This window comes from Camelus bactrianus, chromosome 6 (genome assembly GCF_048773025.1).
Source record: "Camelus bactrianus isolate YW-2024 breed Bactrian camel chromosome 6, ASM4877302v1, whole genome shotgun sequence".
NCBI lineage: Eukaryota > Metazoa > Chordata > Mammalia > Artiodactyla > Camelidae > Camelus > Camelus bactrianus.
In genome coordinates this window covers 64,370,304-64,387,177 of record NC_133544.1, presented here as the reverse complement: position 1 = coordinate 64,387,177, position 16,874 = coordinate 64,370,304, and the positions used below count along the sequence as shown (strand labels likewise).

Sequence of the window (16,874 nt, the reverse complement as noted above, 5' to 3'; positions counted from 1 at the left end):
ATAGCTTTACATCTTATTGCCAATATTTTCAACCTCTTTCCAGAAAGTGCCCTCTCCTACTTTTTACTATATTACTCTTTGACTTAAAGTGGATTTTTTTTGCCTTATTACAATGAAATCAAATTCTTAACAGAATGAAGATCCTTGTGATTGATCTGGCTGGAGAAGCGGAATCATCATAGTGGGGCCCAGTGTAACGTAATAGACACCGTGGACCATAACTTGCTATTCTCTCCATGGCCAATAGGCCAAACTTTTGGAAATATTCACATTTTGTGTTTCTATTGCTTCTCTAATGGGTTTATCAGTTAATTCATAGGATCTTGCCATAAGCCAAAACAATGTCATCTGTAGATGAAATTGTGCCTCCAGTGTTTTCCTGAGCTTAGCATTTACTTTTTGATCACTCATATTGTGCCTTATCCCTAAAGCAGGTATTGGGTCATTTCACCATCAGAATCCAAAGCACCTAGTTGTCATTCTGATGATTTTCTTTTCGAATCACATGGTTTCTTGAAATAGTCACACTTGGACTTCCACCATGGTTTTTGTTCTCCTTCTGTCCACCTTCCTTTACCCTAAGGAAGAGCTCTGTACCCTTTAATGGATAGGCAGTTTTCTTTCTCCTCTAGAACAGCTCAAAGATGTGGCTTATGGCACCCGACAGTTGTCATTATGTCTGGAACCACTGCAAGCCCATGGAGATGAGGATACGGTGGACATTTCTCCATGGCATCAGAGTGAGAATCTTTTTGAACTGCACATCCACCAGGCCTTTCTGACATCTGCTGCCCTGGCTCAGGCTGGAGACACTCAACCGAGCACTTTCTGCACCTATTCCTTCTATGACTTTGAAACCCACTGTACCCCGCTAGCTGTGGGGCCGCAGCCCCTCTATGACTTCACATCCCAGTATGCGGTAGAGACAGATTCCCTCTTCTTGTGCTACCTTCAGGGGGCTTCAGCCCAGCTTGATCTACACCAGGCTATAGCCAGTGAGCACCACACCCTTGCAGCTGGATGGATTTGCTTTGACAGGGTGCTAGAAACTGTGGAGAGGGTCCATGGCTCTGTCACACTTATTGGTAAGTGCTGTCAGCTTCCCACAGCTCCCAGGACTAGTGTGGAATTGTCCCAAGTGTGTAGTTGCTCTTCTGGTGGTTTCCCGTTTTCTTCCTCTGCCTTTATTCTCGATCCTCGCCATACCACCTGTATCCTCCATGCCTTTCGTACTTTCTGCTACCCAGGAGCTGGTGGAGAAGACTTCGGGGTGCTAGAGTACTGGATGAGGCTGCGCTTCCCCATAAGATCCAGCCTACAGGCATACAATAAGCGAAAGAAAGCCCGGGCCTACCTGTCAGCCAATCTGCTTGGAGCCTGGGAGGCCCAGGAGGACGAGGTGAGAAAAAGGATGTGCCCATGCATCTCAGAGGAGAATCAGCCAAGCAGCTCATGAGAACAGCTCAGTCTTCCACTCTCAATAAGTACTTGTTGAATGTGAATGAAAGAAAAACCGTCACACCACAACTAGTCCAGATTCTTCCCTTGGTCACGCTTGAATTTGAAATGAAGTCATGCCCTGGGAGCTAGCTACCTCTCGCCCTGCGGTGAACAAAACAGCTTCTCCGTTCCATTCTCTAAGTTAAGGTCTGAGTGCCAGCATCTCCCTCAGGTAACTGTCTGCCAGAGCCAGTTTGCAGGCGGGTGGAAGTCACTAATTAGGTTTCTCTGTGACACCCAGTCAGGAGTCAGCAGTTCTCTAGGTCATAGCTCTTCCTCATCAAGGGTGATGGGCTTCACCAGCAACAACTCTCTCAGTCTGCCCTCTTCCTCAATTCAAGACCAACATCTTTTCAGTCCAGATCAGAGACTTGCAAGCATCAGAATGAGCTGCGGGTGCAAATCATCCGATGCTACGGCCTCCGGAGTCGACGGCAGCTGGGAGCCCAACCCAGTCCATACGCCATGTATCGCTTCTTTACCTTTTCTGACCACGACACCACCATCATCCCAGCCAGTAACAATCCCTACTTCAGAGACCAGGCTCGATTCCCAGTGCTCATGACTTCTGACCTGGATCAGTATCTGAGGCAGGAGGCCCTGTCTGTGTACATTTTTGATGATGAAGACCCAGAGCCTGGCTCTTACCTTGGCCACGTCCAAGTGCCCTTGCTTCCTCTTGCACAAAACAAATCCATTACAGGTGGGAGTTCAAGGTTATTACGTCTTTATGCTCTCTGCCCAGTGGTGTCTCCCTGTCCTAACTCTGCTCTTCTTTGATTACTTGCTTGGAACAGTCTCTCTTAAAACCTGCTGAAGGGATTTGAGAATATTGTCAAGAGTGACAGAGTAGAAGACTTAGAACCTCACTGATTACGTGGAAACATTGGCTTCTTCTGCTTCTTTTCAGCAACAGAAGCAAGATTCCCAAGTGGGTAGATCCACCAATCTGAAGTTCATACCTCTATGTTTGAACCAACATTTTCCATCTATGTAGTAATTATCCCAGTAATCATCTTTACTTAAGACCGATTGTTTCTTAGTGCGTGACTAGGTATCAGATTATAAACTGTGTCCTTAATCCTCCCCTGTTATTCTCTCACTTCTTTTAAACATTAGGCACAGTTAGATTTCCATGCCACATCATGACAAAGACAGACTTCTTGGATACTTTTCCCAGTATGGAGCTGAACTCCGTACTATTTTATCATGTGTTCATCCCCAGGGTCAGCTCTCTGGTTGCAGTCCTGGGAGCGGGAGGCAGTGGAGTCCCATTAGGACGTGTGGGTGGGTGTAGCCAGGTACCAACCATGTGTAACAAGCTTCTGGCTGTTCCAGGAAGTGTGTGAGGCCTTGCTCCTCCCAGTATTACAGGTGCCCTGCTCACTGGCCCCCCACCCCAACAAAAAAAGAGAAAAAAGCTGACACTTCTGCTCACAACTCTTTCTTTGCCAAAGAGAAGAGGTAATGTGAGCCATCTGTTAAATTAATCAGAAGTCTGGCATTTGGAAAAAGCCATTTTGCTTAAGTTTTCTTAGCTTTTGTTATTTTAGAAATAGGGACCACTTGAGTGTAGATAATGGTTTTATTGGTATGCCTAAGGCATAACAACCATTTGGTAACAGTAATAAGAATGTGCTCTTGTTTATTGGCTGGGTGACTGACAACAAGCAAGCTATACCTCTTCGTGCATCTTTTGACTATCCCTTCCTGAAACCTGGAGATGCCCATCTTCCCCTATAAATATTCTTATATTCTGAGTGAATATTCTGAGTGATATAGATATTTACTGATATTTTGTTACTTTTTTCTACTGAAGCATATTTGATTTACAAATTATGTTACTTCTGAGAGTATTATCATGATTATTTGATGATGTTAATTAATTACAGATGAAGTATGATAAAATTCAAAATGGGGAGGTAGTAGATAAGGTGCTCATACTCATTTGTCTATTTCATGTGGTTGGATCTTATTAATAATCTGTGTGTTTCTCAGGTGATTTTAACCTCACTGACCCTGCAGGGAAACCTAATGGATCTGTTCAGGTGCACTTGGATTGGAAGTCTTGCTACCTGCCCCCAGAGAGCTTCCCAAAACCAGAAGCTAAGAGTAAGAAGAACACCAAGGACAGTTTAGAGACCACAACTGAAGAGAAAAAAGCCGCCTTTCCTCCTCAGGTAGCAGATCTCCACCAATCCTGTAGAGCGGATTTAAGGAAGACTGTATTAAAGTTGGCATAAAAGAAATTCCTTCTGTGAATGGCATGTGTTTTGCAAATTTAATCTACATCCCTTATAATGCCATGAAGCTATTGATGGAACAAAACCCTGGGTGGTGAGGAGAGAGAGATGACATCTCTCAGCTCTATGGCAGGAGAGAAATGAAATTTCTAGCTCAAAAATCCCTTTCTTGCATATCAAGGCTGTTAAATTATCATCTTGTAAGACTGTCTCTGATCCTTCTATTTAGGACCAGATGGTATCTGTTGAGATTCCTACTGAAACTGGCCAGTATCAAGCTAAGGGAAAACTTCCTCAGGTGGGACAAATAAAGGAAAGGGAACACCAGGTTGCAGCCTACTCAAGAAGAAAACATGGCAAAAGAATGGGTATCCAAGGAAAGAACAGAATGGAGTATCTTAGTCGTAACATCTTAAATGGAAATACGCTACAGGTAAGGCCTTGGAAACCCTGAGGAACTAAAATATGGGTTGTAGCATCCCCATGTATTATTCTCAGAGATAGAAGCAGGCACACAAGATAAGCAATAATCGTGGCTTTTTGTGGCTAGCATGTGTTTCCACAAAATGTGAATAGTTTAATAAACCTCTGAACTGTTCACTTCATTTCAGTGTTATTTAATTCAACAGATTATGGACTCTGCAGTTTATGCTTATGCTTTAGTACCACAGTCCTAACCAGGCCACTTCAACTGTAATCAAAATAAAGAACAAGTATTTATTGAACACTTGCTTACGTGCTTGATGCTGTCTTTTCTTCGTGGGAAACTGGATTAAAGTTACTATGTAGCCTAAAATATATCTTACATATATAGAGAGATTATAAATATATTATTATATGACTACATAATTATATAATTACATTATTATTTCTGTTGTGTTATATAATTAATAATATGTGATATTAATTTTATTAATTCTATTAAATTATTATAACTATACAATATACTTATATTTAATTCTATTTGAATCTGAAACAGTTGAACTACACTGAATGGAAATTCTCAGGGCTTAAGATCTCTGCAGATGGTGGTTTGAAGAATCAGCAAAAGGAAGAGGAAATGATATCAGCCCATTCAGCACGGATACAGAAGGAAGCCCTATATCCTGTGAATGGTATTGTCTTTTTAAAGTATGACTTTGCTATGTAATTGTTGAATTATGTTATCAAGCCAGTTACTTACTTTCTTCCTTCATCTTGCATTGCTGAAATTTTCATGGAAAATTAGTACTGAAGACCCTAGGCTGAGTTTTACTTTACAAGTGTACTGATTAGGCCAACCAAGCTGTAATTCTCAAAGAAAGTAGCTTTATATGTATTGAAAGCTAGCTAGCTAACTAGCCAGTTTAGTTAGCTAGCAAGTTTAAAATGTCAGTTCTCTCCAGGGTCTTGTGAATTATGGTTACAAAGAAATAAGAGAAGTGTGATTGGCTCATTTGTGATGTCAATCCAAGTTTCTTTAAAAATAAGGCAAGGCTTTTGTATTACAATGAAAAGTAGACATGATTTCATTTTATAATAATGGCAAACTAGGTAATTCAGACCAACTCTCTTATTGAGGACAAATGAAAAGCTAAAGTTAATATATTTTTTAAAAATCTTAATGTTTCTTAAAAGCAATAAAGGAGAGAGGAATCACCTAGCCTAGATCACGGTGGTGACTGGAGGTCAGAGAGGAAGCTGGAATTGCTTCCGCCCTGGGACTTTGCTGTTCAGGAGGGAGCAGTGGAGAGGTAGAACCGTGCTTTTGGTGGACTTTGGGGTGGAAAAGTGGGATAGAGTCTGAATCTGGTTTTTACCCAACGTAGGCAGATGGTCTGCCCAGGGCAGGACTTCCCGCTCTGGTCTGGCAGCCTAATGGCAGCACCGTTCTGAGCCTCTTACACTCTAAGAGGGAGAACTGTCTGTGCTTTGGGCTCTTTCAGGCTAGAGGGACAAAAAGCTGACCTGAAGCTCACCAGGACTCCAGAGTCTGGAGTTATTAGACCCAATTTGCATAACAACCTTGTTTACTACTTTCGTGAAGATAAAAGATGAACTGTAAAATTTTAGCCAGGGACTGGGGCTATGAAAATTGACACTGTAAGTTTTAAAAAAACATTTTCTTTTAAAATAATTTCAAATTTACGTAAGAGCTACATGAATAAGACCAGAAAATTCACATAAACCCTTCATGCAAATTCATCAACTTCTAACATTTTCACATGTTTTGCTTTATCATGTTTTTTCTGAAGCAGCTGAGAATAAGTTGTGAATATCAGGCCTGCTTACTGCTGTATATATTTCAGTAAGAAAAAGGATGTTCTATAACCACAGTACAATTATCAAGTCTGCAAACTTAGCGTGGATAGATTATTACCCAGTGTCCAGTTCACTTTTCAGAATTTGTAAATTGTCCCAATAATGTTTATTATAGCAGAGTTCCCCCCAACTCCTTATCTAAGCATGGTGTAGGATCATAAACTACATTTAGTCACGTATCTTTGGTTTCCTTTAACCTGGAACAGTTCCTCATCTTTTCTTTGTCCTTCACGATATTGACATTTTTGAAGAGTATAGGTGAGCTCTTCTGTAGAGTATTCCTCAACCTGGATTTGTCTGATGTGTCTTCATAATTAGACTCAGGTTATGAATTTTTATAAGAATGCCACAAAAGTGATATGGTGTCCTCACTATATCACACGAGGAGTTACATGATGTCAGTTTGTCCCATTATTGGTGATGTTACGTTTGATCACTTGGTTAAGAAAACATTGCCACATTTTTCCTTCATAAAGGTATTATTTTTCCCTTTGTAATTATTAAGTAATCTATGAGAAGATATTTTGAGTCCATGTAAATATCTGTTCTTCATCAGATTTCACCAAGTAACTTTGGCATCCATTTATGTGGATTTTTTTTTTTGCCTGAATCAATTATAAAATGTTTGCAAAATACATTGCAAATTTGGAAATGAATCAGTAGAAATGATAGAACTGCTAAATACAGAAATTTATGAGGGAACTAGATGGGTTATAAGCAGAATCGACACAACTAAAATGAGAATTGGTGAAAATATCCAGAATAAAGCAAGGAGAGACAAGAAGATGGAAAATACAAAAGAGGGGAAGAGATATAAAATGAGGAGTTCTAAGCAACACTTAATTAAAGATAGGAGAAGGGAAAGAAGGGGGCAAAGGCAATATTTAAAGTAAATAATGACTTAAGAGTTTTCCAGAACCAACAAAAGATTAATATTCAGTGAAATTAAACTCAAGCAGGATAAGTAAAACTAAATCCAAATCTAGACATAGTAGAGTAAAATTGCAGAAAGTAAAATCAAAGAGAAAATATTGACAGCATCCATTTAAAAGACACATCCATGGATGCATCAATGGACAGTGACTTATTAAGAGCTATAGCTATAGCCAGAAACCAAGGGCAAGATAACTTCAATGTGCTGCAAGAAAATTTCTGATTGCCAACCAAGAATTCTCTGCACAACAAAAATTTCCTTCCAGGTTGAAAACAGAATAGACATTTAAAGACAAGCCAAAGTGGAGAGCTTGCTTCCAAGCTACATTTTAAAGAAAACTTAAAGGTTGTTCTTCAGGCTGAAGAAGAATTATCCCAGAAGAAGACACAAAGGTGCAACAAGGAATGAAAAGAATAGAAGTTAATTTTAAATGACTGTGTAAGGAAAAATATTAGCTTGTGGGGTTTAAAATATATTCACAATATAAATAAATAATGTAGTAGGTTCAGTGGTGACCCCCCTAAAAGATACATTCACAACCTAAACCCCAAAACCTGTAAATGTTAACTTATTTGAAAAAAAAGTCTTTGCAGTTGTAATTAAAGACCTTGAGATGAGGAGGTTATCCTGGATTATCTGAGTGGACTCTAAATGCGATGAAAGTATACTGATAAGGGGCACACAGAGAGACATATGCAGAAGAGGACGAAGCAACAATGACCGTGAAGAGACTGAAGTGATGTGGCCACAAGCTGAGGAATCCCTGGAGCCACCAGAAGCTGGAAAAGACAAGTTCAAAAAGGAAAAGGCAGATTGTCTTCTAGAGCCTCTGGAGTGAGTACAGACGTGATTTTGCACACCTAGCCTCCAGACCTGTGAGAGAATGAATTTCCGGTTCTTTTTTTTTTTTTTCTTTCATGAATGCTTTCACCTTTATTTCACTTAAAATACTTGGAATGTAGACATTTCATCCATAACAATGTTAAGTGACTTGCCCACGTTTTATGTAAGCCAGAGGCACAAACAAGGCTAAAAGAACATCAGGCCCAGCAACTAACATCACTGAGAGCACTCAAAAGAAGTACCTTGAAGATGTGTTACTTTACTGTAGAGTGAATGGTTCTACAGAAAAGAAAACAGAGACATAAAGGGTAAAATGAGGTGGTCTAATCTACATTTAATTAAATGAAGGAGAAGAGAAAGAAAGGGGACAGAGGCATTATTTAAAGTGATATACATTCAGAAAAAGAAGTATTGAAAAGAAGGTGTTATTTCCTGGGATCTCGGCCATCACTCTCAATAGTCAGTTGAGGGTTGCTTCCTTCAGTTTCTTTTGTCAGCTCTTTGATTTAAGCATCAAATTCATCTATCTTTAACCTGAGTGTCCAGAGTGGGCAATTTTGAACTCTCCACTATTCCCCCAAGGAATTCTGGCCCAGGTCCAGAGTGATCAGGTTCTGGTTGCTGAAGAGGTAGACAAGAGGTCTATACAATTGAAAGAAGTGATGGTGCATCCCCACAACCAGAGACATCTCAGGTTACACAATAGTCTCATCATCATCATCATCATCATCATCATCATCATCATCATCATCATCATCATCATCATCATCATCATTATGGAATAGTTGATGTACAGTATTACATAAGTTTCAGGTGTACAACATAGTGATTTACAATTTTGAAAAGTTATACTCCATTTATAGTTATAAAATATGGGCTATATTCCCTGTGACGTTTAATATATCCTTGTAATTTATTTTATACATAGTAGTTTGTGACTCTTAATCCCCTCCCTGCTTCCGTCTCCTCACTGGCAACCACTAGTTTGTCCCCTAAATCTGTGGGTCTGTTTGTTGTTTTGTTATAATCACTACTTTGTTTTATTTTTAGATTCCACATATAAGTGATATCATATAGTATGTGTCTTTCTCTGTCTGGCTTATTTCACTTAGCATAATACACGCCAAGTCCAGCCATGTTGTTGCAAATGGCAAAATCCATTCTTTTTCTGAGTCTGAGTTGTGTATATATGAGTAGTATTCTGTTGTGTATATGTAACACCTTTTCTTTATGCATTTTTCTACTAATGGGCACTTAGGTTGCTTCTGTATCTCGGCTATTGTAAATAATGCTACTATGAATATTGGGGTGCATGTATCTTTTTGAATTAGTGTTTTTGTTTTTGTTTTTGTTTGGCTAAATACCCAGGAGTGGAATTGCGGGTCATATGGTAGTTCTATTTTTAGTTTTATGAGGAACCTCTGTACTGTTTTCCACAGTGGCTGCACCAATTTACATTCCCACCAGCGGTATAGGAGGATCTCCAAATCCTCACCAAAATTTGTTATTTGTGTTCTTTTTGATGGTAGCCGTTCTGAAGGCGTAAGGTGATATCTTTTTGAGTTTTTTAACTGAAATATAGTTGGTTTACAATATTGTGTTAGTTTCAGGTGTACAGCAAAGTAATTCATTTAAATATATATATATTCAGATTATTTTCAAATATAGGTTATTACAAGATATTAAATATAGTTCCCTGTGCTATATAGTAAGGGAACTTTACTTTTTCACTTAGAGAAGTTTAACATTTGTAAAGCTGGTTTGGTGGTACTGAACTCTTAGCTTTCACTTGCCTGTAAAGCTTTTGATCTCTTCATTAAATCTGAATAGAGTCTTGCTGGGTAGAATATTCTCGGTTGTAGGTTTTCCCCTTTTATCACTTCAAATATGTTGTGCCACTTCTTCTGGCCTGCAGAGTTTCTGCTGAAAAATCAGCTGATAGCCTTTTGGGTGTTCCTTTGTATGTTATTTGTTACTTTTCCTTTGCTGCTTTTAATATTCTCTATCTTTAATTTTTGTCACTTTAATTACAGTGTGTCTTGGTGCGTTCCTCTTTGGGTTCATCCTGTGTGGGACTCTCTGTGCTTCCTGGACTTGGATGGCTGTTTCCTTTCCCAGGCTGGGGAAGTTTTCAGCTATGATTTCCTCACATGTGTTCCCAGTGCCTTTCCCTCTTTCTTCTCCTGCTGGGACCCCTGTAATGTAAACATTAGTGTGCTTGATGCACTTGATAGTGTCCCAGAGATCTCTTAACATTTTCCTCATTTCTTTTCAATTTTTTTTCTTTTTTCTGTTCAGCATCAGTGATTTCCACTACTGTTTTCCAGCTCACTGATTCATTAGTTTGTATCATTTAGTCTCCTATTGATCCCTTCTAGTTTATTTTTCATTTTAGTTTCATTTTAGTTATTCTTCATCTCTGGTTGTTCTTGTTTTTTTTGTTTTGTTTTGTTTTGTTTGTTTGTTTGTTTGTTTTTGTTTTTTGTTAATGGAGGTACTGGGGATTGAACTCAGGACCTCTTGCATGCTAAAGCATGTGCTCCACCACTGAGCCATACCCCGTCCCCCTGGTTGTTCTTTATATTTGGTAACTCGTTGTTAAAAGCCTCTAACTTCTCACTCTGTGCATTCATCCTTGTCCTGAGTTCTTTGATCATCTTTATGACCACTTCCCTGAACTCTTTCTTAGATAGATTTCCTTTCTCCACTTCTCTTAGTTCTGGGATTTTATCTTGTTCCTTTATATGGAACATGTTCCTTTGTTGCCTTATTTTTCCTGAGTTGTTTGATTTTCATGTATCTGGAAGGTTGGTTACATTTCCCAACCTGGTGAAGTAGCCTTTTGTAGGAGATGTCCTGTACATCCCAGCAGTGCCCTCCCCTTTCATCACTGAAGCCGTATGCTCTAGGGTTTCCCACTGTGAGGGCTGCATGGGTCCTGTTGTTGTGGCAGGCCTGACTACTGGTCGGGTAGACTTTGTCTGGTTGGTTGCCAGGCCCTGCCTTGTGTGGCAGCTTCTGGCTGTTGGTTGGCAGGACCAGGTCACAAAGCAGCTGACTGTGTAACCCCAGGAGGTCCCAGGGCTAGTGCTGGCTTGCTGTTCGTGGAGTTAGAGTCTGGGGTTAATTTCCTGCCTAATGGTGGGTGAAGCAAGTCCTGGGGTTACTGCCTGCCTACTGGCAGGAAGAGCCATGTCCTAGAGTCTGGTTGCAGGGCCCATGGCTCCCAGAGCTGGTGTCAGATTGCTGGAAAGGGGGCCAGTTTCTGACATAGTTAGGTATGGGGTCCAAGGTGTCCCAAAGCTTGTGTTGGCATGCTGGTGGGCACAGCTGGGATCCAGCTGGTCCCAGGGCAGGATTTGGCCTTCTGGTGGACAGGCTAGGTTTGCAGGCCATCATGGTATTGTGGTTTTCTTGTGTCTGGTATTGTCACCCTGGTGGATGAGTCCTGTCCAGAGGCTAGAGCAGACTCTCTGGAAGGCAGGGCCAGGGCCCAGGGGATTCTAGCACTAGTGCCTGCGCACTGGTGGCTAGAGTTTGGTCCTAGTCCCTCTGGTGGGCAGGGCCATGTCCAGAGGTGGCTCTGGACTCAGGGAGTCCTAAGGCAGCCTGCCTGCTGATGGGTGAGTCTGGTTGCCCAGCTTGAGGTGTCTCAGTACTAGTGCCTGCATGCTACTGGGCCCGAGCAGGGCTGGGGCTAATAATCCAGAATGAGGATTCTACAATAGCTCTTTCTAGCACCAGTGTCTGCGTGGTAGAAGGAGCTCCCAGTGTGGCTTCCACCAGTGTCTACATCCCCAGGGTGAGCTGCGGCTGCCCACCGTCTCTCCAGGAGACCCTCCAAGATCAGCAGGTGGGACTAATCCAAGTTCCTATCAATTTACTGTTTATGCCCTGGGTCCTGGAGCTTGTGAGGTTTTGTGTGTCCCCTTTAAGAGAGAAGTTTCTATTTCGCCTAGCCCTCTGCGACTCAGAAAGTAAGCCCTGCTGGCCTTCAAAGCCAAATGATCTAGGGGCTCGCCTTCCCAGTCCAGGACCCCAGGCTGGGGAGCCCAGTGTGGGCCTCAGACCTCTCACTCTTCTGGGAGAACTTCTGCAGTTGTAATTATTCTCCGGTTCGTGGGTTGTCCACCTAGGGGTATGAGACTTGGCTATATTGCGAGCCTACCCACCCCTTTCCATCTTGTTGTGGTTCCTTCTTTATGTCTTTAGTTGTAGAAGATCTTTTCTGGTAGGTTCTGGTCTTTTTCATTGATGGTTGTTCTTCAAATAGTTGTGATTTTGGTGTGTTTGTGAGAGGAGGTGATCTCAGGGTCTTTCTACTCTGCCTTCTTACCTGATCTCCCACAGTGGTTTCCTCAAAGCCTCACACAGAAACTTCAGTCCAGTAATTCCTCTGTTTCAGCCCCAGATCAGAGTATGTTAGGCTTGATTTTTGTTGGAGAAGCTTTGAGAGGTGATTGCAGCCATCACTGATTTTGTTGCAGCACCATAGCACCAGGGTCTGTAGGTTACACTGAGGTAACTCCAGCTCTCACACACAAGTCTCACCCTGCCATCCCTGAGGACATTCTTTGCCAAGAAAAAGTATTTCAGCCTCTAGTTGATGATCAAGGCAGAAGAGTGTTCCTTGCAATAGGGTACTGTAACATGACAGTTTTCCAATGTCAGCCTCTACAGGAAGCACTTTAAGTGTCTCAAAGTCACATACAGCAACTTGACACCCTCATGCAGGAGCTCATTTGCTATGAGGTTCATGAATGCCAGAGACTGGCTGATTTCAATGGAGGAGAGATCGTCCCATTGATGAATGGTAGTAGAATAAGAGATTCTTATTCTCTTATTCTGACCAACCAACATGAGATTGTGCAGACTACATTTTGGGTCTCAAGACCTCACACAGTGGGGAAAGCATATCATTTTGGTCATTTCCTTGACAGGCCAAATACATTGGAGTGTTGTAGCCACCAAAAGTGAGGCAGAAGTTCCAATAAGGATCAACTTGGGAAATATTTTTGAGGGTCACTTTCTGGAACTTACAGTAATACAGCCTAATTTCTCACAAAGAATCCTCACCAATGATGTACTAAGAAAGCTCTGATTCCAGAAATATTAGAATCTTGTTTAAGTCAAACATGGAACAAAGATCCATCCAGAAAGGAAGCAATTGTTGACGTTCTGGAACCTTTCAATTTGAGCATCTAATTCTGATGCAGTATCTCTCTCCAGGAATATCCCCTTTTCTAACTGCAGCAAAATTTTCTACAAGTTTTGACAATGCTTGAGGCAGAACAATGAGTTCATGATGTCTATTTTAGTTTCCAAATAAAGGGACATTTCCTTGAGATAGGGCTTTGTATAGTTCACAAGCTGCTCCTCCTGAGATTTGTAAAGATGGTGCAAATCCACCTTCTTGTCCATCACTGAGGAGAAGGGTTTATTCTTATCAGGCTGTGCTTTGTACATCAGTAAGTCCCACTTGACCTCCATTGATGTTTGGCAGCAAAACATTGTCTGTGGCCTCCTGACTGTCTTCTCTTTAGAGAGGCTGAATAAGTACCTCGCTTGGGTCAGTTTGGAGTACTTTAGTCTTTATTCCTTGGAAAGCAGCTTCTGCACATCCCCAGTGTCCCACCTGAGTCTATCCCTGTCTTTTCATTCACCAGAATGTAGACCATGATGACAAGAAACTGCTGGATACTGAGGTGGATGAAGAAGCAGCCTTCACAGTCTGTTCCCTTCTGGAGAATACTCCCCATCTAGGAAGGGACAAAGATCAGACTCCCTTGACCCAGGTCTTCTCCCTCCCTCAAACACAGATATCTGCATCCACTTGACCTCAGCAGCTAGGAGTCACAGAGCCTTTACTGGAGCTTAGAGTTACTGCCAGGCACCTGCATGAACTGGTTGTAGAGGAAACACAGGAACAGGGATGTGGTGGTTTGGCAAGTCAGGAACAGGTCTTCTCTGTGCTCCATCTCAGTTTCAGACAAGTGCAGAAGATCCAGCACACAGCAGGAACCAAGCCCATGTGGAACAAGGGTGCGTTGCTCCTCACTAGATCAAAAGCTCACAGCAGTTGATCCTTATCTTCATAGCATTTGAAGAAATGTGCCTTCCTGTTCAATTCTAAGAACTCCTCCATTGCTGTGCATCGCTATGAAGAGGGGCTTTTCAACCAAGAGCCAGAGCTCTCTCAAGGCCCTGGGCCACCTGGCGATCAGTAAAGTGCTCTTGGGTAACATTTTTCTCATCTCCCAATCACCCAAGAGGATGGGCATTGGCTTCTGCTTCTTCCAGTTGCTACATATATCATGGATAAGTGCCCCTGAGGGGACTCTCAGCTCATCAGAACCACTGATAATGAACAGGATTATTTTGTGCTTGGACTAGGATATCTGGAACAGCATCCTGCAATTCAGGCCAATATCTGGAGTTGAGCTCTGCAAAAGTGCATGTCCCTTTGTGGTTGAATTCTTTGCAGCTGAGACAAAAGTCAGAATTAAATATCTTTGTAAGGTTGTCCCTTATCCAGCCCAGCATCAACTTCTTTACCAGTGTGGTTTTCCTAATGTCTGTAGGACCATGTGTGGAAATGGCCCTGCAAGGACTTTAGGATTATAGAATTAGTGTCCTGTATCTCTGGGTGACAATATAGATGTTTTCACTGGCTCCAGGCCAAAAGTAGCTCATAAATTCCTGTTTTTCTTATGCCACCAAGTTTATGGTAATTTGTGACAGGACCCATAATGTAGGAAATAAAGAAATATTTGGTAATTGAGCAGCACACTTCTAAATAACCCTTGCATCAAAGAAAAACTCCTAAGGAAAATTTAAAAATAAAAAACACATTGAACTGAATGAAAATGAAAACACAATACATACAATTTATGGGATGCAGCTAAAGCAGTGCTTATAAGGAAAGTTTTATAGGTTTAAATGCTTAAAATTAGAATAAAGAGCTAAAGTTAATAACTTAAACTTCTACTTTAAGAAGCTAGGGGAAAAAATAAACTCAAACCCAAAGAAGGAAATATTAAAGAGCAGAGCAGAAAACAGTGAAATAGAAAGCATAAAGTGAATAGGAAAAAAAATCAATGGATCCAAAGTTGATTGTTCGAAAAGGTCAACAAACTTGATATGCCTTTGTGTAGAATGACTATACCTATTAAGATCCAACCATGAGACAGAAACTACATAGTAATTTAAACAGGAAAAATGTAATATAAAAGTCATTAACTATAACAGGGGATTCAGCCTGGAGAATGAAGATTGATTGGTAAGGAAAAAAAAAAAAAAAACAAACTAAAGAATACAGGAGTGACAGATTTTAAAAGCATCCGCTAATCCCTAGAACTGAGATGGAGCACTCAGAGAAGATAAGGATCTTTTCAGGGCTGAAATCCAGACCTCATTGGAGAGAGTGAAGTCATGTTTTATTGGATGACACAGAAGTTTGCCGTGGCTACACATTAGAATTGTGAAGTTGCCCTCTGGAATGTTGGGGGTAAACTATTCACAGAGAAATGCCAAACTAGTAGCATTTCACTGCAAACTCTAAGGGGTACCAGGGGAACTGTTCATAGGGAGGTACCATGTACTACTGGCCACCGAGGGCTACTGGAATTGGATGTTGCAGAAGCCATGTGCTACTCAAACTGTGTTCTGCAGGAAACCATGTATGCTGCTGGAGCCAGGCCCTAAACTGCAGGAGCCTGGTCGGTAGAGTGCACATCTACTGCAGTAGCCTGCCCAAATTTGCACACTGGAACTAGGGAGAGAACCCTTTTTTCCCCTTCAATGATGCTCCAATGCTCTCTACCAACAGAACTTAATATGGTGCCAGCTGACAAAGAGGAAATATTTACAAGGTCCAACTCCATTATTTCAAAGCAGGCAATGAAGTTTCTATTTGGATATGAGAATCAATAAATTGATAACTGGCATGCTGATTAAGAGAAAAAGAATGAAGACACGAGTTAGCAAATCAGGAATGAATGTAGGGTCACTACAGAGCCTACAAGTAAAAGGATTATAAAAGATTATTACGAACAACTTATGCAACTTAGATGGAAAAGATAAATTCCTAGAAAGATACAAATTACCAAAACTGACTCAAGAAGAAAATAGATAAGTATTGACCTATAAAAAGTGAAGACAATGAATTAGTAATATAAAATCTTACCACACCTAAAAGTTTAGGCCTTGATAGCTCCATTGAAGAATTCTATCGAAATTTAAGGAAGAAGTAATACTGCTGCAGTTTCTTTCAGAAAATAGTAGAGCAAGAGACATGTCCTAACTTACTCAATTATAAAGCTGTTATCTTGATACCAAAGCAAGCCAGAAACATTTTTTAAAAACTGCATTTGCACAGCAAAGGAAACCATAAAGAAGACAAAAAGACAACCTGTGGACTGGGAGAAAATATTTGCGAACAATATGACTGACAAGGGCTTAATTTCCAAAATATACAGGCAACTCACACAACTCAATAACAAAAAACCAAACAACCCAATCCAAAAATGGGCAGAAGACCTAAATAGACATTTTCCCAAAGAATACATACAGATTGGCAGGCACATGGAAAGATGCTCAACATCACTAATTATCAGAGAAATGCAAATCAAAACTATGATCAGGTACCACCTCACACTGGTCAGAATGGCCATCATTAAAAAGTCTACAAATAACAAATGCTGGAAAGGGTGTGGAAAAGGGAACCCTCCTACACTGTTGATGGGAATGTAAATTGGTGGAGCTGCTATGGAAAACAGTATGGAGGTTGCTTTAAAAACTGAAAACAGAGTTGCCGTATTATCCAGCAATCCCATTCCTGGGCACACATCCAGAGAAAATTCTAATTCAAAAAGATACACGCACCCCAGTGTTTATAGCAGCACTATTTATAATAGCCAAGACATGGAAGCAACCTAAAAGTCCATCAAAAGATGAATGGAGAATAAAGAGGATAAGCTATAGACTATGAGAAAGTATTTGTAAGTCACATTGCTGATAAAGGACTTGCATTCATAATCTATAAAGAACTCTTA

At 40.9% G+C, this 16,874-nt stretch overlaps 1 protein-coding gene and 1 pseudogene across 1 annotated transcript in view; one reads left to right on the top strand and one right to left on the bottom strand.

Moving 5' to 3' along the window:
* The window catches only part of RPGRIP1 (RPGR interacting protein 1), a 60,132-nt gene that overhangs the window by 23,822 nt on the left and 19,436 nt on the right, over positions 1–16,874 (top strand). The window contains 6 exon segments of the mRNA XM_074365826.1: positions 633–1,085; positions 1,248–1,399; positions 1,858–2,203; positions 3,499–3,680; positions 3,973–4,176; positions 4,723–4,858. Coding sequence (XP_074221927.1) covers positions 633–1,085; positions 1,248–1,399; positions 1,858–2,203; positions 3,499–3,680; positions 3,973–4,176; positions 4,723–4,858 — 1,473 coding nt within the window.
* On the bottom strand, positions 8,247–13,580 carry LOC141577842 (NACHT, LRR and PYD domains-containing protein 2 pseudogene; annotated as a pseudogene).